Source organism: Puma concolor, chromosome C2 (genome assembly GCF_028749965.1).
Source record: "Puma concolor isolate L17-30 chromosome C2, mPumCon1.1.hap2, whole genome shotgun sequence".
NCBI classification, from domain to species: Eukaryota; Metazoa; Chordata; class Mammalia; order Carnivora; family Felidae; genus Puma; species Puma concolor.
Window position 1 is genome coordinate 7,019,186 of NC_141675.1, and position 27,261 is coordinate 7,046,446.

General features: G+C 42.3%; 1 protein-coding gene across 3 annotated transcripts in view; it reads left to right on the plus strand.

The window, feature by feature from the left end:
* The first annotated feature begins 20,302 nt into the window (after positions 1 to 20,302).
* WDR48 (WD repeat domain 48) overlaps positions 20,303 to 27,261 on the plus strand; it is a 43,944-nt gene continuing 36,985 nt past the window's right edge. For all 3 annotated transcript variants that reach the window (XM_025912982.2, XM_086720481.1, XM_086720482.1), the window contains exon 1: positions 20,303 to 20,381. In XM_025912982.2, coding sequence (XP_025768767.2) covers positions 20,334 to 20,381 — 48 coding nt within the window. In that variant the 5' untranslated portion in view covers positions 20,303 to 20,333. The remainder of the gene's footprint in view (positions 20,382 to 27,261) is intronic.

Below are 27,261 nucleotides of genomic sequence, written 5' to 3' on the forward strand. Positions count from 1 at the left end.
ATATTACTGATATATTATAAAGCATACAGATAAAAAGCCAGATGAAGAGGTACATTGGGCAAGGTCCAGAAGGGTCCCAAGCACAGGAGCTTCTGTTATCATGGAGTTTGAGGTGCACCACCTTCTCAGCTTCACCAACCAAGAAGCTCTCCAAACCCTTTCTTTTAGGGTTTTTATGAAGGTTTCATTATGTAGGCATGATTAATTAAAAATTGGTCACTGGTGACTAACTCCATTCATAGCCTTCCCCTCCCTTTTCCCAACTCCTGACACCCCAGAAGTCAGGGGGTAAAGCTAAAAGTTCCAACCCTCCAACCACAGGGTTGGTTCCTCTGGCAACCAGCCCCCAACCTTCGAGTCACTTCATTAACATAAACTCAGGTATGCTTGAAATGGATTTGTTATAAATAACAAAAGATGTTCCTCTCACTCCTACCACTCAGGAAACTCCAGTGGGCTCACACCAATATATATCACTGTGAGATTTCAGAACAGGGGGAACAAAGAGAAAGTACTAAAAATTCCCTGAGGATAAAATACCAGGATCAGGAATCACAATGGCTTTTGACTCATCAGCGACAACGTAGGACGCTAAAAGAAAAGATGATGGAGTAATGCATTCAAAATAATGATGGAAAGATAATTTCCAATCATTATAAATTCAGCCAAATTCCAATGGAGTATGAAGGTAGAATATTTTTGGACATGCAAGTTCTATGAAAGTGTGTTTCCCATGCATCATTTTAAAGAAAGCTACTGCAGGATATACTCCACCAAAACCAGAAAGAGGAAGCCTTGGGATATATGAAACAAAGGATGTTTCCTTTGGAGACAGATGAAGGGAGATCCCGGGATAATAGCTAAGCACTTGACATAGAGGGAAACCAGGCCGTATTGGAGAACTCAGAGGATCCAGAAACACCTGTTGCATCTGAACATATTTAAACCAATAATTCTCAAAATGAGGTCCAGTGACTGTAGGAGGTCCTCAAGATCCTGTCAGGGAATTTGCAAGGTCAAACTATTTCCACATGGGCATACAGTGGAGTTTTCCAGAGGCTACTTAACATACAACATACATACAACAGATTGAATGCAGAAGTAGAAATGAGAAGCCAGATGTCCACTGATAAGCCCAACATTAAAGATACTTGAAAATACATAAAATAATACCACTCTTCTTATTAAATGTATTTTGATTTGGAAAATATAGTTATATTTCATTAAAAATATTATTTATGTTTACATGAAATAGATTTACTAATTCTTTTTGAATGTATATATAATTTTTTTTTTCGGTTTTGATTTCCAATATGGCACATGTCAGTGGATATGACCTACATAAACAAAAACTCTTTGGGATCCTTCATAATATTATGAGACCAAAAAGGTTGAGAACTACTAATTTAGACAGCTAGTGGAGTGTGTGGACTGCATTAGCGTTAAGTAGACCTAAGCAAACGAACAACTGTAAACTCCAGAGAAAAGAGAAAATCAAATAGAAAAGGAAGGTATCCATAGCATACTGCATGGCTCAGCTGAGGAAAGCATTTATTTACATAGACATATTAATGTAAACTGATATTGTCTAATCAAAAGTATGGCATAACTGGGGCACCTGGGTGGCTCGGTCAGTTAAGCGGCCGGCTGTTGGTTTTGGCTCAGGTCATGTTCTCGTGGTTTCATGAGTTCAAGCCCCATATCGGGCTCTGTGCTAGCAGCACAGAGCTTGCTTGGGATACTCTGTCTCCCTCTCTCTGCCCCTCTCCCACTTGTGCTGTCTCTGTATCTCTCAAAATAAATAAATAAACTTAAAAAAAAAAAGGTATGGCATAACTATGTTGGGGGACTGGGGGCAGGACCGGGGGGCTAAAAGGACGGTAGGCAAAAGAACGCTAACTCCACATCTCCCACAGTAGAAAGCCAAGAGATAACATAGTAAATTTGGGATTTTAAATTCTTAATTGAGAGGTGGGAGATTATAACATGCTGGTTTTCAACTGGGGAAGGGAACATAAGAGAATCACAAGAGTCAGAACACTGAGGAGGGTAGGTGTGGTTTGAAGACAAACCACTATTTGAGAGCCGCTAGGATTTATGGGAAGCAGTGAAGGTAGAATCAAGAGGGTGGTTTGTGGTCCTGGCTTTGCCACTTACTCGCCTAACCAAGTCACTTGGTCTCAATTTCCTATTAAATTAGAGGGCTGCACTTGATGGTCACTAAGATTACAATTAAGTCTAAAAACCTATTGTAGGCTCTACCAGTAACATTCTGGACAGCAAAGGCAGGTCAGATTGATCTGAACAAGGAAACTCTTTTATCTTTAACACAGAAATGAAAACATTTTGGAGAAGAAAATAGCATTTGATTTGGGCTTCAAGATTTGCCAATTAAATAATCCATAATTCTATTCATCGAATAAAATTGGCGTTGTGGATACAGTTTCATTACATGCAAATGCCATGGTGTTTTTATCTGAGCTCCTTGTCAACAGCTTCTCTGCTTGGTAAATTCTATTTAAGATGCTGTTTCTCTTCCTGATCTCTGTGGCTAGAAAAAAGGAATTATGCTTAAGTAATAAGTGATGATACTCTTTCTTTCTCTTATGTTCATTTCTATGGTTTCTACTGCAATTATGTTTCTGAGGATAGCTAAAAATGTACCTGTAGCAAGAGCCTGTAAATGCAAGGTAAATGCTTGATTAGCTGCAATTAGGCGTGCATGAAAATAAATACCAGGTGACAGTTTGCACTATTCATCAAAGAGTATTAACGGAGGTGAGAGGGGGCATACTGTTTTTTCTTTTTTAAAAATAACCAAATGAAGAAAAGTCATCAATAATGCTACCACTTAGAGAAAACCACCTTTAACAGACTGCATCATTAATAGTGTCTTCCAATCTTTTTCCTTAGCAGCTCTAGCAACCAGAGTGACCCAGCGACACATTTCAAAGGCACATTTTAAAAGCGCACGCACACACACACACACACACACACACACACACACACACACACACTGTCACAGACATAAAAGGGTATACATGTCATAGCTGTTCTACAGAGGAGACGTGGCCCCCCGCCAGAGATGATGCCCAGAACAGAGAAGAAGACAAAGAAATTCCCTGGCTTCCTCCTTTCTTTTCTTTCCGGGTTCCCACTGGTGCCAAACGCGGCCAGAAGCCAGCAGACATGAGGGTCTGGAAAGTGTGGCGGGCGGCAGGCAAGCCCCCATCAATCAGGGAAGGGGCCAGGTGAGGCATGACAAGAGCCGCATCAGCACAGTCCACCCCTTTTGCTACGCAGCATTCGTTCCCATCTTTCTACCCATGCATAACCCTCTGAAACAACTCCATGCCCCTACCTAACATAAAACTGCAGTTTATGTGCCTGGCGTTAAGCTTTCGATTGCTGAGGCATCCACTTTCAAAGACATTTTAATAAACAAAATGAATAAACATTTTGCCGGCTGTGTGACACAGCTACTAGCAAAACAACCAGATAAGGAATCGAGCCACCACTACCCATGAAGTTTCCGCTTTCAGAGAGCACTGGGTAACCTAGACAACTGACCACTCAAATGACCCTGATTCTCTTGTCCCATGCCCTAATTAATTCCCACTCTTCAGTGTTACATTAGCCAATGAAACTTATGAAACCCCAGACAACCCACCCTTGGACCCTAATAAAGGCAGAGCCCTAGGTCCTCTCTCTCCCTCTCTTTTTCTCTCTCCCTCTTTCTTTCCTTCCTTCCCTCTTTTCCCTTTACCCTAGACCTCACTATATGGCCCTCCAGCACTTGTGAGTAATAAATCCTGTTCCTCAAAGTTCTCTGATCATTTCTTGCTGAAATGCATCCTACAATCATGATAAGAATCACAAGGGGCACCTGGGTGGCTCAGTAGGTTAAGTATCTGACTTCAGCCCAGGTCATGACCTCAAGGTTTGTGAGTTTGAGCCCTAGGGTTGGGCTCTGTGCTGACAGCTCAGAGCCTGGAGCCTGCAGCCTGCTTCGGATGCTGTGTCTCCCCTCTCTCTGCCCCTCCCCTGTTTGCATTCTCTCTCTCTCTCTCAACCTCTCTCTCTCTCAAAAATAAATAAACATTAAAAAATAATAAAATAATAATTAAAAAATAAGAAGAAGAATCTCAAGGGCTAATCCAGCCACAATGCTGGCCCTGGTGGGGAACTGTCTGTGGGGTCTTGCTAACAATAAAATAGGTCTGGGTAAGTGCTTCAGGCATTCCTAGCCAATAGCATCACTATGAATCGGCTGGAACCAACACAACACAAAGGGTTGTCAGTCTATGGGTTTCTGGAGATTAGGCCAGGCAGAAGATGTATCCTACAAATGAAGATGCTCTCACCTTCTCCCCAACAAGAGGGAACACAGTTCCATCTACCAGGTTGTCCATATCAAGTCTAGGATCTCCAAGGGATATGCAGCACCATCGGGCCTGAGTGTGATGCTTCATAACCTGGTTGCCTATAAAGTTTGAAATTATAAAATTATAAACACTTTTTTTTAGAGAGAGCGAGCGGGGGGGGGGAGTGGAGAGAGAGAGAGAGAGAGAGAGAGAGAGAGAGAGAGACTCTTAAGCAGGCTCCATGCTCAGCATGGAGCCTGATGCAGGGCTCGATCCCATGACCTTGGGATCATGACCTGAGCTGAAATTAAGAATCAGATGCTTAACCAACTGAGCCCCACCCCCTCCACAAGCACTGCCAAAACTCTTTATGCAAAACCACAGGGAAAGGAAGGGGGTGTTGAAATCACTCATTAAAATACACATAATAGAGCAGCCTTAGTTCTCAACTTCATAACTGATCACAAGGCCATAGCTGATTATTTATCATATCCTTCTCCCTCTACCCATTCCATGTTGCCCTTGACTTCATTCAGAACCTTGGCTGCTTGGCATTCTTTACCTAGTAAGGTGACCCCAACCTTCATTCTTAATCATCCTGCCTTTTGGGGTTGCTATTATCCCTTTCCCCTATAGTGACTGACCTTTCCTATCGAATTTGCAGGTATTAGGAAGTACCTTAATGAATCCCAATTCCAGACAAAGTCTTATTTATCTCCATTGTGTAGAAATGCCTCCACATCAATGGAACCGTTGCTGTGTATTTCATTGTATAGATCCACATTTCTATGTGGCATCATTTTCCTCCTGCCTGAAGGACATCCTTTAATATTTCTTCTTGTGTGTGATGTAGTAGTGATTAATTCTTTCCACCTTCATTAAGTCTAAAAACCTTTCACCTTATTTCACCTTCTTTTTTTTTATTATTTAAAAAAAAATTTTTTAAGAGACACAGCATGAGTGGGGAGGGGCAGAGAGAGAGGGAGACACAGCATCCGAAGCAGGCTCCAGGCTCCAAGCTGTCAGCACAGAGCCCGACGCAGAGCTTGAACTCACAGACCGCGAGATCATGACCTGAGCCAAAGTCGGACGCTCAACCGACTGAGCCACCCAGGCGCCCCTCACCTTCATTTTTGAAAGATATTTTATTGAGTATAGAATTCTAGGTTGATGGGTTTTTTTTTCTTTTAGCGCTTAAAGCTATTGCTCTATTATCTTCTCACTTGCATTATTTCCAACAAGAAATCTGAACTCATCCTTACCCTTGTTCCTCCATATGTAGAATGCCTTTTTTCTCTAGTTGTTTTCAAGATTCTCTCTTTATCACTGCTTTTAAGCCATTTGACTATTGACAGGGTTTTGGAGTAGTAGGGGTCCGGAGCTGATGGCCAAGAAAGAATTCTTGAGATGTCTTTGACGCAAAAAGACATTATTAAAGCACAGGGACCCTACCCATGGGCCGAAAGAACAGCACTGGGGTTGTGAAGAGCAACTGATTATATACCATGGATTTGAGGTAGATTAAAAGCAAAAGGGAGGCCTGCAAAAGGACTTTCATATGCTAATGAGGACTCCTAAGACGCCAGAGGCCTTGCTATTGTCAAGCTAAGATTGTTTTCCCTTTAGTAAGGCATTAACGTTAGGACAGTAGGGGGTTCCCGGAGAAATGTTCTCTCTGTATTTGCCTCAAGTATTTGTCAATGGACTGCAGGTTACAGAGAAATTTAATTTTATCTGCCATTTCCTTCTTGTCTTTGTTCCCCATCACTATGGAGGGGAGGGGGCTCCAGGAAACTGAGTCTATGGGTTTCTGGAGATTAGGCTATTGATAAGATTGCCTTTTTCTTATAATTTGCTAAGACATTTGTACATTTGTACACTGATGGAAACTCATGTCCTGCAGAACCGTGATCTCTCAGTTAACCATTTATTTCCCCCTTTCCTTTATTCTTGGGCAGCCAGGAGTGCCTGAGGAATGTCACACATATCCCTACTGGGAGTGGGGGGGTGGTGGTGTGGGGGTGTCAGCTTGCCTTATGCTCCCTCATCAATTATGATGGGCGCCAATGTTGTTTTCTTCAACTTTATTGTGCTTGAATATTTGTGAAGTTTCATATGTATATGTTTATAGTTTCCCTCAAGTTTGGGAAATTTTCAATCATTATTTATTTAAATTTTTTTTTGTCTTCCCCGCCCCCCCCCCCCCCGAGACTCCAACTATATTTATATTAGGGTACTTGAAGTTGTCCCACAGCTCACTTATTAATTTTCATCCCTGAAAGCTCTATTTGAGTGTTTTTTAAAACATCTTCCATGTCTCTACCTAACTTTTTGAACATATGTATATGGTTATAACTTTATATCCTTGTCTACTAATTCTTATATCTGTGTCCATTCTGGGTGGTTTCAACTGAATAATTTGTCCCTTCATCATGGGTCATATTTCCTACTTCTTTGCATTGCCTGGCAGTTATATATTGGATAGCAGATATTATAAAATTCACTTGTTATGTATGGACAATTTGTCTTCCAGTAAATATTTCTGAGCTTCGTTCTGGGCCACTACTAAGTAACTTGGAAAGCGTTTGATCCTTTGGTCTTGGTTTGATGATTTGTTGGGTGGGACTTCCACAGTGCTCATTCTAGGGCTGACTGTTTCCCAGTATGGAGGTTAAGACTCTTGTGTGTACCTTACCCAGTGCCCTGTGCGTCTTGAGGTTTCCCAGTCTGGCTGGTGGGAAGAGGCACCATTCCTGGCTCTGTGTGAGCACTGTGCATTGCTACCTCTCACACTTTTGGGTGCTGCTTTCCCTGTCCACAGGTTATTTCTCTACATGCATTCACTGACCAGTATTCTGCTGAAGACGTGAGAACACTCTACATGTCTCTGGGTTTCTCCCAATGTGCAGTTTTCTCCTGTTTCGTAGCCCATCCTGAGAACTCCAGCTTTCTTATTCTCCTCCAGACTCCGAGTTCCTTCCTCCTCAAGGAGTCTGCTGGGTTCCCCTTCTTCCACCAAGGCCTGGAAACTCTCTCAAGGTGGGGCTCACCTCGTTTCCCATCAGGGATCACTGTCCTTTGTTGCCTGATAGAGCGTCTTGAAAACCTGTTTCATACGTTTTGTCTGCTTTTTGATTATCCAGGCAGGAGGGTACATCTAATTCCCGTTACTCCATCTTGAGCTGAACTGGAAGTCCTCTCTATTGTTATTTTTATTAATTCCTTACTTACATTATCCAATGCTGACTTATTCTTTTCCTAACCTTTTGAGCAGAACGCTTGATTCATATAATGTCACTCTTACTTATAATGATACTCCTTTTCATCACAGCTATAACCAGAACTCATCTGTTTGGCCATATAGGGTTTTTCTTATTGGCGTTTTCATTTTCTCTATAGAGAAATTTTTTTAATCCCCAAACGATAGGAGTATTTATTGTTGGATCGTTATAGCATTGTTATTATTAATCTGTAGTTTTCCCACATTATGATTAAAGGCTATGTGGAAGCATACCGCGGAGCGGTTAGCACTGTTTTCTGGAGTCAGGAGGCTGGGATTTAAATCCCTGCTCTGTCTTTCCTGGTTGTATGACCTTGGGCAGAGTATTTAACCTGAGGCTCAATTTCTTCATTTGTAAAACTGAGATAATAATCATACCTATTTCAGGTGTTGCCCTGAGAATTAAACGAAGATAATCCATGTAAATCCTTTAGCACATAGTAAGTATCCAACAAATCTTAGTTAAAATGTCTGTCTGTGGGAATTTATAGGGAATCCTTTGTGGCCAACTTTTGCCATTCGATTGGCACTCGCCAGAAGTGAAAAGGGGTATTCTCTGTAGGTATAAAGTTCAACACAGTAGCACACGCTCTTGATTCCAGTTCCATACCCCTCGGACTTTGCCTGCAGCTGCAGGGGACAATGTGCTGATGGTCCCCTCAAAAACCTATACATTTCTGCTTCTCTGCTTGAAAGTGCCCAGCAAAGTTTGGGACTTAAAACCCTCAGAGACAACTGCTCAACCAGTGAAGGACAGGAGAAAGCGGATAAATACTCCAGCTTTGCTGTCCCTGGAGAGGTCAAATCTAACATACATTCTACATGTTCTTCCAAGCGTCCCCCAAAGGAACTAAGTTTCAGTTACCCATAGGTGAAACCTGCTCGTTGTGCATCCTGGATGGGGTTCTCTTCCATCCTGCTCTCTCTCTTGTGCTTCCTGAGATTACCTCCTAAATAAACCATCTGCACAAGACCTCGCCTCAGAACCTGTTTTCTAGAGGAACACAAACACAGATATATATGTATTAGATTATCCTCATAATTGCATGGTTAACATCTGTTAAGCAGTGGTTCTCAAATCTCATTTCATATTATAATCAATGGGAGATAAATATATCAAAATTTCTGGGAATTGTCAAATAAAAAAAATCCAGATTTAGTAAGGAGAGACTCCTGGAAAGGACTAATGAGAAGGAGCTGGGAGGGACTGGTGCTGCAGGGAGAAGCTCTGACCATAAGATCTCGAGTGTTAGGCAAGAAGAATTCTGCCTTTATGGAGAAGAATAAACAAGACTAGAAGGAACTAGATGTGGGGAAGTGGGGTGAAAGGGTGACCAAACGGGACAGTAGATCAGAGAATGTAAACCCTGAGGAGAGGCTATTAAGGAGGAGTTATGTGCTGGCTCAGGCTAGGGGTGGGGCAAAGCTCAGAGACTTGAAGAGACTCTTTACCAAAGTTTGGTTAACAAGGATTTTGTTCTGATTGGTCAGCGGGAACAAGCGGGTCAGCTAATCATCTATGAGGCCACAGCTGGGAACTGAGAGGGTCTGTGCCTAGCCCTGTAAAAAGTAAACAAGGGGGCATGCATGAGACTTACCTAAGTCATATGGGAAATGATGGTTCTTTGTAGTAAGCCTTTTCCAGAACACAAAAGAGATTCTGTGCGTGTGCGTGCCTTGACTGTCACTGTTTTCCGGAGCACTGGGCTCAGGTAAAATTCAACACTGTCAGGATGGAGCCTGGACAACAACAGTTTCTAGAAGCCCCCCAGATAATGTTTAGATTACAATAAAAGACTTGAGAGATGCGTCAACTAATCAAAATGTGTGGACCTTATTCAGGTCCTAATTCAAACAAAACTGTTTTTTTTTTTTAATGACATTCATAAAACAATTAGAGATTTTAACACTGAATCTTTGATGAAGTTAAAGAGTTGCCGTTTATTTTTCAGGTGTGATAAGAATACTGTGCTTGTGATTTTTTTATTTAAAAAAGTGATAATGGTATTGTGGCTATGTTTTTTACAAGATTCCTTACATTTTAGAGATACTTGCTAGAGAAAATGTTTGTATATGAAAGCATATGATTCCTGGGATTGCTTCAATATAGTATGGAAAGAGGGAAAGTGGAGGGAGAATTAGCTGGCCATGAATTAGTAAAACTGTGAAAGGTGGGTGCTGGGTCCCCTGGGTTCATTAGGCCGGTCTGTCTGCTTCTGCATAGGTTTGAAATAAAACAGCTTTTCCAAAGAAGCTCCCTAATTGGTCTTAATATGCAATCCGTGCTGAAAGCTGCTTTTCATTGCTTTATCTATTTTTTGTCTGATCAACAATCAAAGCCCGAAAGAGGTTTGTTAAGGACTCCCCTCCCCTATTACATTTCTATGCATTTCTCCGCGTACTTCCTGTGATGCTTGATTTATACATGTTATTGCTTTATTATTTGTCACACGGAGGTTTACAAAAGATTGCCTTGGAAAAATAATACATACTCATGGCAAACGTAAAGGAAAAAAATCAAGCAATATATAAAGGTGGACAGTGAAAAGCAGATTCCTCTTTCGCTTCACATTCCCAACTTTCAATCCCTCTCCTGAGTGTCAGCCACAATCACCGATTTCTTCTGTCTCCGTAGAGGAACAGTCGATGTGTATGTGCATATATACATGTGCCCATACTTCAACGTCCTTTTTGGAATATAATTGGGCCTCCAGTGTTTTACACTCTATTAGACTCCTCGCGTTTATCACTTAAGTCACTAAAATAGCTACCGTGGAAACTGCACCACAGCACACCCTGCAGCCTAACTGATTCGGTTTCTGAGAGCTATTTTACAACTCTGTAAATTACAGATAACAATGCAAAGTAACTCCTGTCTACCCACATGCAAATCAATGCTGGCAGGTGCAGGGACAAGCTCCCCCACCTGTGGAAAACCCACATTTTGCACATTCATTTCAACACTCCTTTACTCCACATGAATTTGTCCTTCTCTGACTTCTCCTTTGAGCCAGTTATGACATCTGCCTAGTTCCTTCGTTATGAGCAAAATAAAATCTGGAACACGTGTTCATTTTATATCTGCATGAGAGTCATGATTTTACTTTTTTTTTTTTTTTTTTTTTGAGAATTATCCTTTAACAGTGTTTAGCCAATAGGCTGAACACACAACTCATGGGGTGTGAGGAAAACCTAACTTTATTTTTGTCTCTGAGTAACTGTCTGATTTATCAGTAACTCATTTAATCTATTCATCATTTGCTTCAACAAGGCTCCGATAAATATGATTTTACTTGTGTTTTTAAGTCAAATGTAATTACACTTGTAGGATGTCTTTCTAGAAGAAGGACTAAATCATTCTCCAAAGAAATTATACCCATTTATCCACCCACTAAGAGTGTATAAAATGATGGTTTTTCATATTCTCTGAACACAGCACATTATCAAACCTTAAGATCTTTGCCAGGGTGGTACGTAAAAAATGGAATCTTTATCTAATTAAGTACATATCTCTTTCATTATGAATTAGATTGGCATATTTTCATATAATGTAAGCCATCAATTTTCTTTCTCTGGGAGCTATTTATGTCCTTTGCCCATTTTTCCCTATTGTTTTGGTATTGTTCACATTAACTTGTTCGGGTGTTAAGGAAATTGACCTTTTGTCATGGCTGTTGCAAACATCTTTTCCCACAGCGGGGCTGGGGCAACCGTGTAGAGATGGGACCAGGCAAGCATAGTACAACTCAGCGGGTTCACAATGTATCTGCATCTAGAAAGGCTGCATCTAGATGCAGCCTCCTGCCCTCCAGATGTGACCGAGTCCTTACCTTCTCATTCACAGCAGCTCAGCAATGAAGATCTAATTGAAGTGCAAGGAAAAGGGTGCACTGAAAAGTCACCATGGAAACTGCCCCTCCCACAGCATTTACCATTCAAAGGCTTCTACAGGCATTCATGTACAACAAATTAGCAAAGAAAGATTTCCAGACTCACAGCCCTGATTTTGAATGCAGTTGGAAGGTGCTCAGAGGCATGAAGAATGCCTGTGGTTTCCATTGGGAGATTACTAGGCAAAGAATGGTCTTCAGTTCCAGCTTCTGTGGGGATAATTTGTTAAGACATTAGACTGTATTTTGGTTTTGCTGCAATTTTCCTTCCTTCCCCACCTTCTGCTGATGGTTGCCAGTCCCCAGTGCTTAGTAGGCCTTATGCCTAAAGACTACATCTGGTTTTGCCTTTAGTGAAAGCCGGGGATCACCGAAGAGGTTAAACTATGAATCTAGGTGGGAAAGGGTGAGTAGGGGAAAAAAATCCATTCTCTTTGGAAGGCAGAGAAGTCAATGAAATCAGGAAAGGTTCTGCAAGGGGTGACGACCTGCGACCACTGTTGAAAGCGTCCAGGTTGGTGACTGACTGTAAAGGATGCAAATTTGCCTCCCCAAAATGTTTCTCTTTGGCTTGTGGATTATTTTAGGCTGGTTATTTTTAAGAAACAAAAGGCTGAGGAAGAAACTTTGACCTTCCCACTGACTGCCTAAAAGAATTTAGACAGAGGACCTGCTCCAGGAAGGGAGCAATCACCATAAACAACTACAGTACAAAACTCCTCTTTATGTCCCATTGTTTCTGGATGGCCCAACACACATTTGTTTACCAAACGTTTATCTCTTTTGTCTTCCTGGGAATTATCTTCCTTTTGAAGTCTCAGACCCCTAGCCCTTTCTCCTTAGCTCTGGATAAGCCTCAATTTCCTGACTGCCTGTGGGTTTCATATTCATATGGAGTCCCCCTATGTATGTAATTAAATTAAAATTTTTTTCCTGTGATTCTGCCTCATGTCAACTTAATTCTTAGGCCAGCCAAGAGAACCGTGAAGGGTAAAGGAAAAATTTTCCTCCTAACAGTGACAGAACCTGATCAATGATGGCTAGTGATCTCAGGGAAACAGGGACCAAGGCACCGGGATTTCCAGCTATAACAAAAAAAATCCCATTTCCTGTGCAGGAAAAAGCCAGAAGCCTGGCTACTTTCAAAGGGCACTGGGCATCGCAGACCTAACCACTGTGGCCTGGGACTACTGTGCCTCCCTATATATAACTCCTGAAATCTATGAGTGATTTACTTGGATCAGGGTGACTAGGGGAGTCTAAGAAATGACTTAAGTAGACTTCGCCATCATTTTGGCTGGCTGGGTGCTCAAAATTACGGTTGATATAATTTTAATAATCTAATGTGCTATAGCAGAGTTTGTGGAGCAAGATTCACATCCAATGTACTTTTTAGGACTAGCATTTTGGGAAGTTTCAGCCAGTCAGCTACAAAAATCCCACCGCAAACAAAGCACATTTGTGATGTAGTTTTAATTTTTTCCACTTAGTATATGCTTATAAATGCAAAACTTTTGCTCTATTTTCTTTTATTTTTACAATAAATTATGGCTTTTTTATGGAAGCATATTGATCTCCTGAAAAGATACTTTGATTATGACATTTTAGCAGAAGGAAATAAGTATTAGGCATTTTAAGATTTAATTTGTCACATTACAGCCAGGGAGGTCCAAAATCAGTGATGGTCTGGATGGTTCTCTACTGCCCTCCAGTGGGAGGTTGGAAGGAGGTGGAAACATTTTTGGAGCTCAAGAGACTGGTGTATATTTCTAATATTGGCATGTGGAAAATATAGACAAAAAGTAATAAAAAGAACCAAAGGCTATTTTTTCCCAGTGTGTTCAGAAATAAGTGAACTGTTGAATGATGAGTCACTTAGTATCATACCTTCTAAAACTGCATTTAAACCTGAGGAGTTACTGACAAGGCATAAAATAGCACAATTTTTGATATAAACATCTTATGCATTCTGAGTCTCTGTATTTGCTTATATAAAATTGACTTACTTATGCATACTTACATAGTTATGATGTTATAATGTTATGATATTATAATGTAGTTATGATGTTATGATGTCTGTTATATATCAAACTCTTCTTAGTAGAGAATCATTAAAGAGTTACAGGAAAATTTATGCAGCTTCTCAATTTCCCCACATTTCTGACTGATGTCATGACAGGCTTACATTAAAAAGCTTATTTCGCACTTGCATGTGAGGCTGAAAATTTTATACTTTTTAAAATTCATCTTTCAAATATCCAAATTAATGCATTAGGACAGCAGTAGTTGCAAACCAAGGCTCTATATGGTTTCGTGTTTGTAAACAAATTTTCAAAAGCATATTAATTCTTCGGGGCACCTGGGGGGCTTCAGTCAGTTGACCATCTGATTCTTGATTTCAGCTCAGGTCATGATCACACAGTTCATGGGTTCAAGCCCCACGTCTGGCTCTGTGCTGACAGTGCAGAGCCTGCTTGGGATTCTTTCTCTCCCTCTCTCTCTGCCCCTCCCTGGCTCATTTTCTCTGTCTCTCTCTCTCTCTCTCTCTCTCTCTCTCTCTCTCTCAAAAGTAAATAAATAGGGGCACCTGGGTGGCTCAGTCGGTTGAGCATCTGACTTCAGCTCAGGTCATGATCTTACGGTTCATGGGTTCGAGCCCCGTGTCAGGTTCTGTGCTGACAGCTCAGAGCCTGGACCCTGCTTTGGATTCTGTGTCTCCCTCTCCCTCTGCCCTCCCCTGCTCACACTCTGTCTTTCTATCTCTCTCAAAAATAAATAAGCATTAAAAAATTTAAATAAATAAACATTAAAAAACATAGTAATTCCTCTTAAATAATTAAAACAAAAAACAAGACAACATTCATGTCTCCCCCTAGTGATGGCAAGATGGCAAGTCGGAGGTATGGTACAAAGACATATCTGTTTACCTCCACTTTGTTCAATAAATGGATTGATCATGGAACCAAAAAAACAGGGATTTAAGCATGAGGGTGCTCACGCTTTAAAAACGCCTTATCATCTCACAAATCTTTTTCCAGTCTGTTGAGAACAAGAGAGGAGGCAAGAATAAAAGATATGAAATTTTGAGTTGGTCTGAAAACTTTAAAAAGTGATAGAGCCTACATTACATGAAACTTCTGAGACAATCTACCCTCGGAAAATACAGCACTTTGGCAATGCTTCCTGAGCAAGGTGATGATTAAAAATGATACCTAAAATGTACTGAATATTCCCTACATACCAGGTAATATGTTAGCATAGATTATTTCACTTACCTTCATAAGAACCATATGAGATAGATACCCTTGTTATTCTATTTTACAGATACGGAAACTGAAGAGAGAAGTTAGTTAACTTGCTCAAGTAACTGGCAGCATCAACCACCAGAGAGATTTAGAAAGAACATATCTGGTCTATTTGGATGTAGAAGCCTTCTAGAATTCTAATTTACTTTTTACATTTACTGCATTTTTACTTAATATGTGTGAGGATTTTTCTTGCAGGATAGCAAAGTTTTCATGTTGCCCAGGAACCTAGGCAGAGATCTCAAAATCTGAGAACAATATAATAGTTGTCAAGCCTTCTTACATTTTGAATAAAGTTGCTAATCTGCCCATGCCAGAAATGCTAAGAGATTGATGAAGGAATTCTTCCAGGATAAGCCTCCTGGCAGTTACACAAGACAAGACAAAGAATGAAATAGTGATTGTGGAGACCGATGATGAGAATATCTTTGCACAGCTGTGTAGGTACTGTGACGTGTCCCCTCCTTATGGAGAAGGGAGGATGTATCAGCTATCTATTGCTGCATAACAAATTCTCCCACAAGGAAGGTACCTAAAACAAGAAACATTATCTCACACAGTTCTACAAATCAGGAATTTGGGAGCATTTTTGTGAATGTGTTGGCTCAGAGTTTCTCATAAAGTTGAAGTCAAGATGTCATCTGATTGATCAAGCCGAGGTCACATGCATACACTCTCACTGTTAAGAAGGCTAGAAAAAGCGAGTAACCGTCTTTCTCACTTTCTGTAAGCAATGCTCATCACCACCAAGAAACACAGCGGGGATTCCCCAAACACAGAAAAAGAACTCAAATGGTAAACGGCAGAAAATAACACCACACAAATGTCTAACTCAAAGTCATCTCTTTGGCTCCCCAACACTGATACAACCGCTGCTTTGAATGCTTATACTGCAAAAAAGGTGCTACTTAAAATGTTGCAAATATCCTTCATCCAATCAAAGGCACACTTCACTCTATAACTCTCCAAGAAAGTCAGCCAATGTTTCATCAGTTACCACATCCATCTGTCCATGTCTAAGTCCAGAACATCTGGTTGATATCCATTCCTTTGTAACTTGTAGGCTAAATAAATAATGAAGTTTACCAACAACAGCACACCCTACACATAACAGTGGAGTAGAGGGCAAAGAAATAAAACAAAAATTAAAACACATAAAAGTGTACATGATACTCTTCAAGAAAGGAGATACAAGTATAGATGCCAGCTCTCACTGCTTCCGCTGATCATGAGGACTTCACCACCTTAGTGACTCCCTTTCTCCACAAGCCATTCTGAGTTCCCTTTAGTTTCAGCCAGTACCTTCATTGCTAAGGGATCTGTGTGTCTGATAGAACTATCTGCTGGACGATCAGGGTGACTCACTCCAGCTAATACCATAACCTTGTTCTTCTCCTTTTCCTTCTCTTGTCTCTCCAGTGACACAAGGCGTGCAACATGGTTAGATGGCAGTCTTACCCCCAAATCAGTGGAACCATTGCTCAGCCTTTGTTGGAAGAATTCCTTTCTTTGGTAACAAACCCTTCAAACCAGCAAAACCTCCAAACCAGAATCTCAGAGAATGGAAGTTCAAAAAAAATTTAAGTTCCATAACATCCCTTTGTTCCTAAATCCATTAATTTGGCCTATGGAAGCCTGATAGTTTTAAAACATATCCTCAGGGCACCTGGGTGGCTCAGAGGGTTAAGCGTCCGACTCTTGGTTTCAGCTCAGGTCATGGTCCCACAGTTCATGAGATGGAGCCCCATATGGGGCTCTGTGCTAACAGTGCAGAGCCTGCTTGGGATTCTCTCTCTCCCTCTCTCTCTCTGCCCTTCCCTCATTCTTGCTGTTTCAAAATAAACTTTAAAAAAGTTATTGGACTTCCACTGTTAGTTTAGAAAAGACATTACAGTTTCCACCCACATTTCTCTCTCTGGGGATGCTTGCCCTTGGAACCCAGATACTATGTTGTGAGGAACCAAACAGCACTGTGGAAAGGCCATGAGTAGATGTTCTGGCCACAGATTCAGCATCAGTCCCCAGACATGTGAAAGAGGGAGGCTTTAGATGATTTCAGCCCCCAACTTTTTGGCTGCCCCAGCTGGCATTAAGTGGAAAGTGAAACAGAGATAAGCTGTCCTCACGAGCCCTGCATAAATTATAGATTTGTAAGCAAAGTAAATGTTGTAGTTGTTTTAAACCACTATGTTTTGGGATAGTTATACAGCAATAGACAGCAAGAACATTAAGGAAAAGTACCAAATATTGGACACTAAGTTCAAAGCATATGCTGCAAAAAGGGCTATCTCCAAGAAAGCACCATAACTAACATCTTCAGTAAGACATGTGCTTCCTGGGGACAGACAGTGCAATTAGACCAATGAATTCTATGGGCAATAGCCCAGTGTGCTATTTCTTTCATTACAGAGTGAGTTTCCTGGTCAGAAGCTATATGGCATCAGACACAATGATTGTATGTAAAGCATTCATTCAATCCCCAGATGGTGGTGTTTACACCAGCACAGCAAGCAGGGAAACAAATGGAAATGTAGGGTAAGTATATTGCAGAGAGGACATAACTGCTCTCTCTCTCAATGACTGGGTAGGGCCAAAGGAAATGACTTGCCTCCAAGTGGTTGGTTGATCCTCCCGGAGCAGGGGCTATCTCACCAACTCAGAACTGGTCATTGTTGCTGGCAACCTGAACTCCCGACAGTGCGTGGTGGTCCTAGGCAGAGCTCCAGTCCTGTTATCCTTTCTGTTTCATTCATGATTCCACTGAGCCAGTGCTGAGCCTGGAAAAGGAGGCTGAGCTTCCTCCACAGAGCAGAAGTTTCATTTTGCTAGGTCCATCGGCATATCCCATCCCAAATCGTCCTTCTCACCAGTTCTCCAGTCGTGCTCTTTCCAATGTCCTTGACCAACTGGCCAAATAATTAGCCTTGCACCATCAATTATTATTACCCAAGGCCATCTCTCCTTTTAGGCAAAGTGAACTTCAAGACATATTGCTGGATATTCTTTTCTTCTTCTTCTTCTTCTTCTTCTTCTTCTTCTTCTTCTTTTTTTAACTTTTCTTCCTGTTTGTTCTATTTATTTTTGAGAGAGAGAAAGAGTGCACGCAGGGAGGGACAGAGAGGGAGACAGACAGACAGAATCCAAGGCAGACTCCATCCACTGTATCAGCACAGAACCCAATGCAGGGCTTGAATCTACAAACTGTGAGATCACGCCCTGAGCTGGAATCAAGAGTCGGCTGCTTATCCAACTGAGCCACCCAGGTGCCCCAATACTGTTGGATATTCTGCACATTAAAAGGACATCATGACTTCACTGTCCTTCAGGACCAAAGTAGGACCGCTGCAATCTAACAAACCATTTCTGGCAGGTACCACCATATTGTGCAGAGCAACAAGCCTGCACAATGCCTGGCACTTCATGGGTACACAACTGGCATTTTCTGGGTATGGCCTCTGCCTGTCTTTCTCCTTGTTCTCTGTACGCTGAGCACTGGTCCTCAATTCTTGGAATGTTCCATGCTCCCTCTTGCCACAAGACCTTTGCTCACACTGTTTCCTCTCCTTGCCAAATTAACTCTATCCTCAGATCCTGACTCAAGGATTCTTTCCTGTCTTATAACCATTTTTCTGCATTGTACTTATTCCATATTCACTTATGTGTTTAATTAAATCCTGCCCTACCCTGGGGTTCTAAGTACTATGATTATGTGCACTCACCACTAGATGCCCAGCACCTAACATAGTGCCTGGCAGTTAACAGATGCTAAATAATATTTTGTTGAATGAACACATTAATAAATGAGTGAACGTGTCATAATAAAATGCAGTAATGGTAACTTATCTACAAGTTATCACTGCTAGGGGTGCCTGGGTGGTTCAGTTCGTTGAGGGTCTGACTCTTGGTTTTGGCTAAGGTCATGATCTCGTGGTTCATGAGTTGGAGCCTCGTGCCAGGCTCTGCACTGAAAGTGTGGAGCCTGACTGGGATTCTCTCTCTTCCTTTGTCTACTCCTCCCCTGTTCATGCTCTCTCTCTCAAAATAAATAAACTTAAAAAAAACCACACAAGCTACCACTGCAAGTTTTAAGAAGCTTTCTGATATCATTTTCTACTCTTCTAATCCACATTTATTAACTTAAAAAGGCATTTGTCTGGACAAGAACTTTCTAAAGCATCATTCTATACTGGCACTATGCAATAGAAATACGTGAGATATGTATGTAACTTCAAATATACTAATAGCCACATTATACAAAGTAAAAAGAAATAACCTACGGGTGCCTGGGTGGCTCAGTCGGTTAAGCATCTGACTTCGGCTCAGGTTATGATCTAGTGGTTCATGATCTCGTGGTTCGCAGGTTTGAGCCCCACATAGGGCTCTGTGCTGACAACTCAGAGCCTGGAGCCTGCTTTGCGTTCTGTCTCCCCCCTCTCTCTGCCCCTCCCCTGCTTGCGCTTTCTCTCTCTCTCTCTTTTTCAAAAATAAACATTAAAAAAATTAAAAAAAAAAGAAATAATCTATTTTATTTTACCAGTATTTCCAAGACATCATTTCAATGTGAGAACTATATTAAAATTATTAATGAAATATTTTATTCTTTTCTTTACCCTTTCTTTGAAATCTGTTAGGTAGTTTAGTTTCAGCCTACCTGTTTGAAGTTGCTAATTTCAAGTACTCAGTAGCCACATGTGGCTAGCGGATGCTGTATGGGACAGTGCCGTTCTAAAGAATTCTTTCACAAGGAAGAGCCTGGCGCTCTTCAACACCTATAATTAGTGTCAGGAAAGCGTCCTCAAGGCAAACTTTCATCCAGATCTAACCGTCCTAGTGTAAGAGATGCCTTGAAGCAGATACAAGAGTGAGCCTCAACTCCTTCAGGATTTGTTAACTTAGAAAAGTTATCTCCAGGACCAATTTTAATGTTCGCCTTCTTATAACACCCTTTTATCTCTTATTTAAATAGAAATTTTGCTCCTCCTGAAGATACGGGCCACTTCTTTCCGAACCTTCTATTTCTCCCCGCCCTCGAAACTAATTTAATAATTCTACAATTTCAGGTACTTCGTGGCAAATCGGTAGGTTCCTTTGGCGGCCTAGGAAAGCTGGGGCAGAGAGGGGAGAGGTCTGTCCAAGCCTCCCATGTCCAGCATTAATTCTTTCAGCGTTTTCGTTTTGCCTGCTTGGACCTCTGGAGGAGGCATCCCGAACGGAGGGCAGCGCAAGCCATGGTTTAAGGCCACGAAGCTGGAGTCGGACTGCTCCTTCGGCTCAGAAAGCGGCGCTCTTTCCGCCACCACTACACCACACAACGGTTTTTAGGTGCTTCTACCTCACCAGAGAGCCGCCGGCCACACGGACAAACAGCATCAGGCGAGCACAAGGCCAGGCCAACTTTGGCTCCACCACCTGCCCTTGGCTAAAGGGGAAGAGGCGGGACATCCGCCCGGTCCCAGACACTTCCGGAAGTGACGTAGGAGTGTCAACATGCAAGATGGCGGCCCATCACCGGCAGAACACGGCAGGGCGGAGGAAAGTGCAGGTATGGGAGCCCCGCTCCTCGACCTCCCGGACGCGGCCTGCGGCCCCGCGCCCACCTCCAACGAGCAGCTGCCTCGGGCCGCGGTCGGCCAGGGTAGCGTCTTGGGGCGAGCGGGACGGGGCGCAGCCAGCGGCGAGGGGTGGGGCCGCGGCGTTAACGGCTTGAGTAAGGGGCGGGGGGCGGCTGGCTGGGCCAGCCCGGCCCGCTCCCAGGACCCTCGGGTGCGCGGTTCGGAGCCCAGGGTTGCGGGTCTGCAGCTCTCTTGTGGGCTTGCGGGATCTGGATGGGCTCGATCCCCGCCCACCTGCCTCCCCCTTCCCTTGCTTTTCTTCAAAGCGCTCTGCCCTAGCCGCGTCTGAGCAGAGGCCTCCGGGCAATTCCCCGGCGGGCGGCCACGGAGTGGGCTTGTGCGGGGGCGTGGCGGGGCAGCGGGGCGCCCACGGTCCTGCGGGGTTTCTGCGGAGGATTCTGCTCGGGAGCCCCCTGCCTTCCCGACCCTCCCCCCCCCCCCCCCCGGAAGCTTTGTCCCTTGTGAGGTGGAAACGACGTGGGAGTGTGCCACTGTTAGTGGGGAAACGATCGTTTTTATTAATTTTTTTCATCTTGTGCATCCTCGAGTCTTTCTTTCCTGTTTCTGTAATTTATTCTCCAAGCGTAGAGTTATCCAACCCTTCGGTGTGTGCTTTATGCCTTCGTGAATCCACTTTTATTTTGGGTACGTTTAAGAGTTATTGCTACCTATTATTTTAAACGGTGCGAGGAGTAAAAGCCCTATTACAGGTGTTTGCCTGCAGGTGGATTGTATGTAGGAGTGAAGGTTTGTGTACTTACTCATTAAACATTTCCTGAGCACTTAGTTTAGTCCCAAAGATGTGCAAAGAATTGAGACAGTGTAGGAATAAGTAATATGGAACACTGCGTATGTAGATCTACAGGTTGAAATCGAGTATGTAATAGGTAAAAACAAACAAACAAACAAAAAAACCCCTTATCTTCAGTAAGGTAACCCTTACTGGCTGTAGGCCATAGTCTTCTGGGCAGTTTACTTGTTTTATTGATCTCATTGATCAATGCAGTGTCCTGAGTTAGAATCTACAATTGCTTACCCTGTTAGGGGATTTTTAAGTGCACCAGTAATGGGATTATATAACCCCAGCATCCAAGCCAGGTGGGTGAGAATGACTGCTCCTGACTAAAATGCAACTCAAAATTGTCTTAATTGTATTCTAGACACTGGAGTGGTACACCATAAGGTAGTAAATAAAGGAGAGTTAATCAGCCACCTCAGTTTCTTGTATTTAAATTTAAAAAGCAATATAAGGGTGCCTGGGTGGCTCAGTCAGTTAAGTGTCTGACTTCAGCTCAGGCCATGATCTCACAGTTCATGGATTTGAGCCCTCCATCAGGCTCTCTGCTGTTAGCACAGAGCCTGTTTTGGATTTTCTGCCCCCCCACCCCCACCCCCGCTTGCTCACTCACTCTCTCTCTCTCTGTCTTTCTCTCAAAAATAAGCATTTAAAAAATTAAAAAGCAATATAAAAGTGCAAGATGAGGAAATGTAAATTCACCACAGTGTGTATGGAAAAACTGAATGTTTTAATAAGCTGAATGTGAGCCATCACATGTTTAACGAGGGAGATAATTCCATTCTTTGCTGATCAGAGTACAAAACTACAATTTGGGGGCCAGCACTTAGTACCTTGTTCTTGATAGGTCTAGCCATCAGATTGGTGAAGTAACCTAAAACTATGTCCTATGAAGAGCATTCAGCAGAGCTAAGATTAGTCTGATGAAGAGAATCTTCCGTGAATCTTATTAGCTGCTTTCAGAATTTGTCCCCAAGAGACAGAACCAATGTGAGAAGCTACAGAGATTGATTTTATCTCAACGTGAGAGAGAACTTTTATTTATGGAAGTGGTTTTTTTTTTTTTAACTAGTTGCCAAAGAACCCCACAAAACAATATAAAGGTAAAGATGATAATTGTCCTCTACTCTTCAAAGAATGCTACTTTGGACCATGTGATATATAATCCTAGACCAGTTTTTTTTTTTTGTTTTTGTTTTTTTTTTTTTACTCTGTGTGCTGTTGGCATGTTGGGCTGCATGATTCTTTATTAGGGGGGGTGGGTTTATCCTATGCATTGTAAGTTGTTTTGCATTATCCTGGCTTCTGTCTACTAGATGTTACCATCTTCCCGGTTTCAACAACCAAAAATGACTAGATCCTTTCAAATGTCCCCTGGAGGGCAAAATTGCCCCTGGTTGAAGACCAATGTTCTGGGGCGCCTGGGTGGCTCAGTCGGTTGAGCGTCCGACTTCAGCTCAGGTCATGATCTCACAGTCCGTGAGTTCGAGCCCCGCGTCGGGCTCTGTGCTGACAGCTCAGAGCCCGGGGCCTGCTTCAGATTCTGTGTCTCCCTCTCTCTCTGACCCTCCCCTCTCATGCTCTGTCTCTCTCTGTCTCAAAAATAAATAAACATTAACAAAATTAAAAAAAGAAAGAAAGAAAACCAATGTTCTATACCTCCTTGTGCGTGTGTACCCAACTTAGGTGATTTTTTTAAATTCTAAATGTCATAATATTTGTTTAGTGTCTTGCTGTTTGTCAAAATTTTAAATACACATTCCCATTGACCCAGCAATTCCTCGTCTGTTTTACAAAAGTACAGGAGTGCCTGGGTGGTTCAGTCAGTTAAGTGTCTGACTTCGGCTCAGGTCATGATCTCGTGGTTTGTGAGTTTGAGCACCACATCGGGCTCTGTGCTGACAACTGTGAGCCTGGAGCCTGCTTTGGATTCTGTGTCTCCCTCTTTCTGTGCCCCTCCCTTGCTCACATTGTCTGTCTGTCTGTCTGTCTCTCTCAAAAATGAACATTAAAAATATTTAAAAAAAACAGAAGCGCATATGCATGTATCTTTCTCTGGTTGTGCTAGCGGGTTTATTTTTGGAATGCTGTCATTGTGAAAAAAATCTAAATGTCTATCGGTAGTCACTTGGCAGGTAACTTAGGTACAGTATGTAGTAGATTAATCTATAGTTGTTAAAAAGATAAGTTCAGTCTGTATTACTAAAAAGGAAAAGTGTCCAGAAGTAAAAAAAAAATAAGTCAACATTACATAGTCCCATTTCCACAAGGAAATAATGTATTTCAAAAGTCTGAAAAGCTATTAACAGTGATTATCTCTATGTTTTAGATTATGTGATTATGGGTAAGGCAGGAAATGGGGTATCTTTTATTTTAAAATATGTATTAACTTTTATATTTTTGAGCTTTTTAAAACATTCTTTGTTCTCATAAAATCTTTCCATTTTGGAAAACATATATATGGCTACATAAATATATTGTGCCTCTTGGCTGTCTGTGTCTTGTACCAAGAGGCAGTAGCCCTGAGCTTCGTGATTAAATTGTAGGCCAAAAAGAACCTTGAGACTTATAATACTGATAAATAGACAGTGGAGAGGGGTCCAAACATACTGCTTATTAATTATAGACATAATGAAGAATGAACACATGTCTTACCATTTTCAACTTCTAAAAAGCCTGAAAGTGAGTATGAGGGGTAGGGGTGGATTTGTGATTGGCAAAAACATTATCAGACTATCAAATTGGTGAACTCAGATATATGATGCAGATTTTTTTCCTGGTAAAGTATCAAAGCAAGTCATTTCACTCCCTGGTGGTCCCTTGGTGTTATGATTTTCCAAAACCTGAGTCTTTTGGTTGTCACGCATATGCGTGCGCGCTCTCTCTCTCTACCCCCCCCCCCCAACTCTCCATCTTCCCTTCAACAATGACCTTTTTCCTCACTTGCTTCAGAATTCTTGGGGTGAGGTTGTCACTACTGTTACTGGTTTAGGAGAAACAACTATGCTGACTATACCATAGTACTCAGTGATGGTTCAAACATATAAATACTTGGCCTTCCATTAACAGGAGGACTCTTTTCCTTGGAAATGACCCCAAATCCAAGTTAATCCGGCTCCCATAATAAAAGATATGTATTGGCTCATGTAAATGAAAACTCAAGAGGTAGTTCTAGTTTCATGCAAATCTTGAACCAGCAGGCTCACTGTGACTCTCTAACCTAAGAAACTTTACCATCGGGCTGCTTAGGAGTTCTCTTCGATTCCCAAACTCCCAGCTTTGGCCTTTCCACTTGGTGGCTGTCCCATCCCAAGCCTCATGTCCTTTCACGCAGTATCCAAGATTACAGTGCCTTAAGTAGCTCCTGTACATTTTCTCCTAGGATTTGCTTGCCTTAAGGAAAATATTAGGAGCAGAAATGGGGAATGGAGAGGCAACCAACAAAGTTCTCTTCTATCAGTACTTACCTTCTTTCTCTGCTAAATATTTAGTTATTCCAGACCTATTCAAAGGTAGTGTGGGTCCTTACTTCTGAGTCTGAATCCCAGTTTTGGGTTGGTTGTTTAATCTTTGAGACTTTTTAAAAGAAGTACAGTGAATCCAAATCCTGGCTTCTCAAGGAAAGACCCTTACAAATTAGCCAGATGTCCAAGATGAGTTACTTTTTATACTTACTTTTTATACAGGATGGATAGTAAAAAAAAAAAAAAAAAAAAAAAATTGTACCACTGTGGCATCCATTGGAACAGAGGTCAATAAACTTTTTCTCTAAGGGATCAGATGGTAAGTATTTTAGGCTTTGCAGGCCACATTACTGTGTCATAGCCACTCAACTCAGCCATTGTATATGTGGCTGTGAAAGCAGCCACAGGATTGAACAGGGAAAACAGATGTGAGAATTACTGAAACTTGGCCAGTTTTTCTTGGCCAAATTTGACCTGATTTAACCTGGATAGCTGGAAGTATCCTTCCACAAAAGAGCTGTGTGATTCCACTTATGGATTGTTTTAGAACAGACAAAACTAATCTATGGTGAAAAAAGGTGAGCTCTAGATTGCCTAGAAATGGCATGTAGAGGTTGGGAAGCAGAGGCGGGAGCTTCCTAGGGTGGTAATGATGTTCTGTATGTCTTCGTAGGGGTTTGTATTATACAGATACATGCGTTTGTCAGAAGTATCTGTGTACCCTTAAGATTTCTACATTTCGTTGTATGTAAATTCTACCTTAAAAAAGGAACCACTAAAAAAAAGCCATAAATAAATAATGGAGTCTAGACAGTGATATACATGTTGAAGTACTTAGGGGGAAGTGATGTTGATGATGTGCAACTTATTTTGAAACGCATTGAAAATAGCAGATCATATGGTTGGATGGGTATGAGATAAAGCAAACATAAACAGTGTTCATTGTAGAACAGATGTGGGAATACAGACACTGGCTGTGTAATTCTTTTGATTTTTATATGTGTTTGAAATTTCCGTAAGATAATGTGGGGGGAAATAAGTTTCAGATGTAAAAAATGGTTAGTGGTGAGCAGCGGAGGGGGAAGTGAAATTTTAGTGGTGGTGGCCAGAGAAGGCCTTTCTGAGAGGCTGCCTTTTGAGTAAGGAGCTGAAGGAAATGAGATTGCCATCTGGGAGAGCATTCCAGTGAGAACATCAAATGCAGAAGTCCCCGAGTGGGAATGTGCCTGGCCTGCTTGTGGAGTGCTCGAGATGCCTTTGTGGCTGGCATGGAATGAGTGAGGGAAGAGGAGCAGGCGATGAGATCAGAGAGGTCGTTGCAGGCCAGATCTTTTAGGAACGCTGCGGGTCATAGGGAGGGTTTTGGCTTTTACACTGAGCGAGCTGGGAAGCCCTGGCGAATTTGGAGTAGAGGAATATACATGATATATCTGTGTTTTAACAGGACCAGCCTGGCGGCTATATTCAGAGCAGGGGCAGAGCAGGGGGACCAAGAGCTGTTCAAGAAACCCGGGTGGGGGTGGGTAGGGACTGGGTGGCTCAGTCGGTTAAACTTGAACGTCCAGCTCTTGATTTGGGCTCCAGTTGTGGTCTCACGGGTTCGCTGGGTCGAGCCCCGCATCGGGGAGGGGGGAGCACTGGCACACAGCGCAGAGCCTGCTTGGGATTCTCTCTCCCTCAGAATGAATAAATGAACAGGAAAACAAAAAGAAATCCAGATGCTATGTGATAGTGGCTCCACACGGGGTGGTGAGAAGTAGTTAAATTTTGCAAGACTAGACTTGCTGACAGGATGTGAGATGAGACAAATTGAATTAACCATGGCACCAAGGTTTTTGGCCCGAGCGACTGGAAGAATGGAGTTGCCGTTAACGCCTCTCAGTGAGGAAGACTGGGAAAAACTAGTTTGGAGAGGACTGTTAGGAGCGTGGTTTGGGCAATGGCACGATTAAGATGCCTGTTAGACATCCAGCTGGAGGTGAGTCAATGCACACTGTGGGGGGGGGGGCAGGGTGCAGGGTAATAGCTCAGAGTGCCTCCATTGTGAGCAGGTACCCCTTCTTTTCTTAAAAAGATTGTGAATTTTGTACTTATTACATGATACATCTATATTTGTTTTCATATAAAAAATTGTTACTGTGATAGGCAGAATCCCCCCACCCCCAGCAAATGCCCATGCCCTAATCCCTGGAATTTGTGAATATGTTATGTTGCATGATAAAAAGGACTTTGCAGATGTAATTAAGGTTACAGACCTTAAAGGGGGGATTATCCTGGATTATCCCAGCGGGCCCAATTTAATTATATGATCCCTTAAAAACAGAGAATGTTCTCCCACTGGACGCAGAAGTCAGATTGGAGGCACGAGAGAGTCCCTCTTTTGCAGGAGAGGGCACGTAGAAACTTTGAGAAGGATTGCAGGCAGCCTCTAGGAGCAAGGATGGACCCCTGGCTGACCGCCAGCAAGGAAACAGCCTGCCCGCCTGCAACTTGAATTAGCTTAGAAGCCAACTGTCCTAGAGCCTCGGAGAAGGAACGGACCAATCAAAT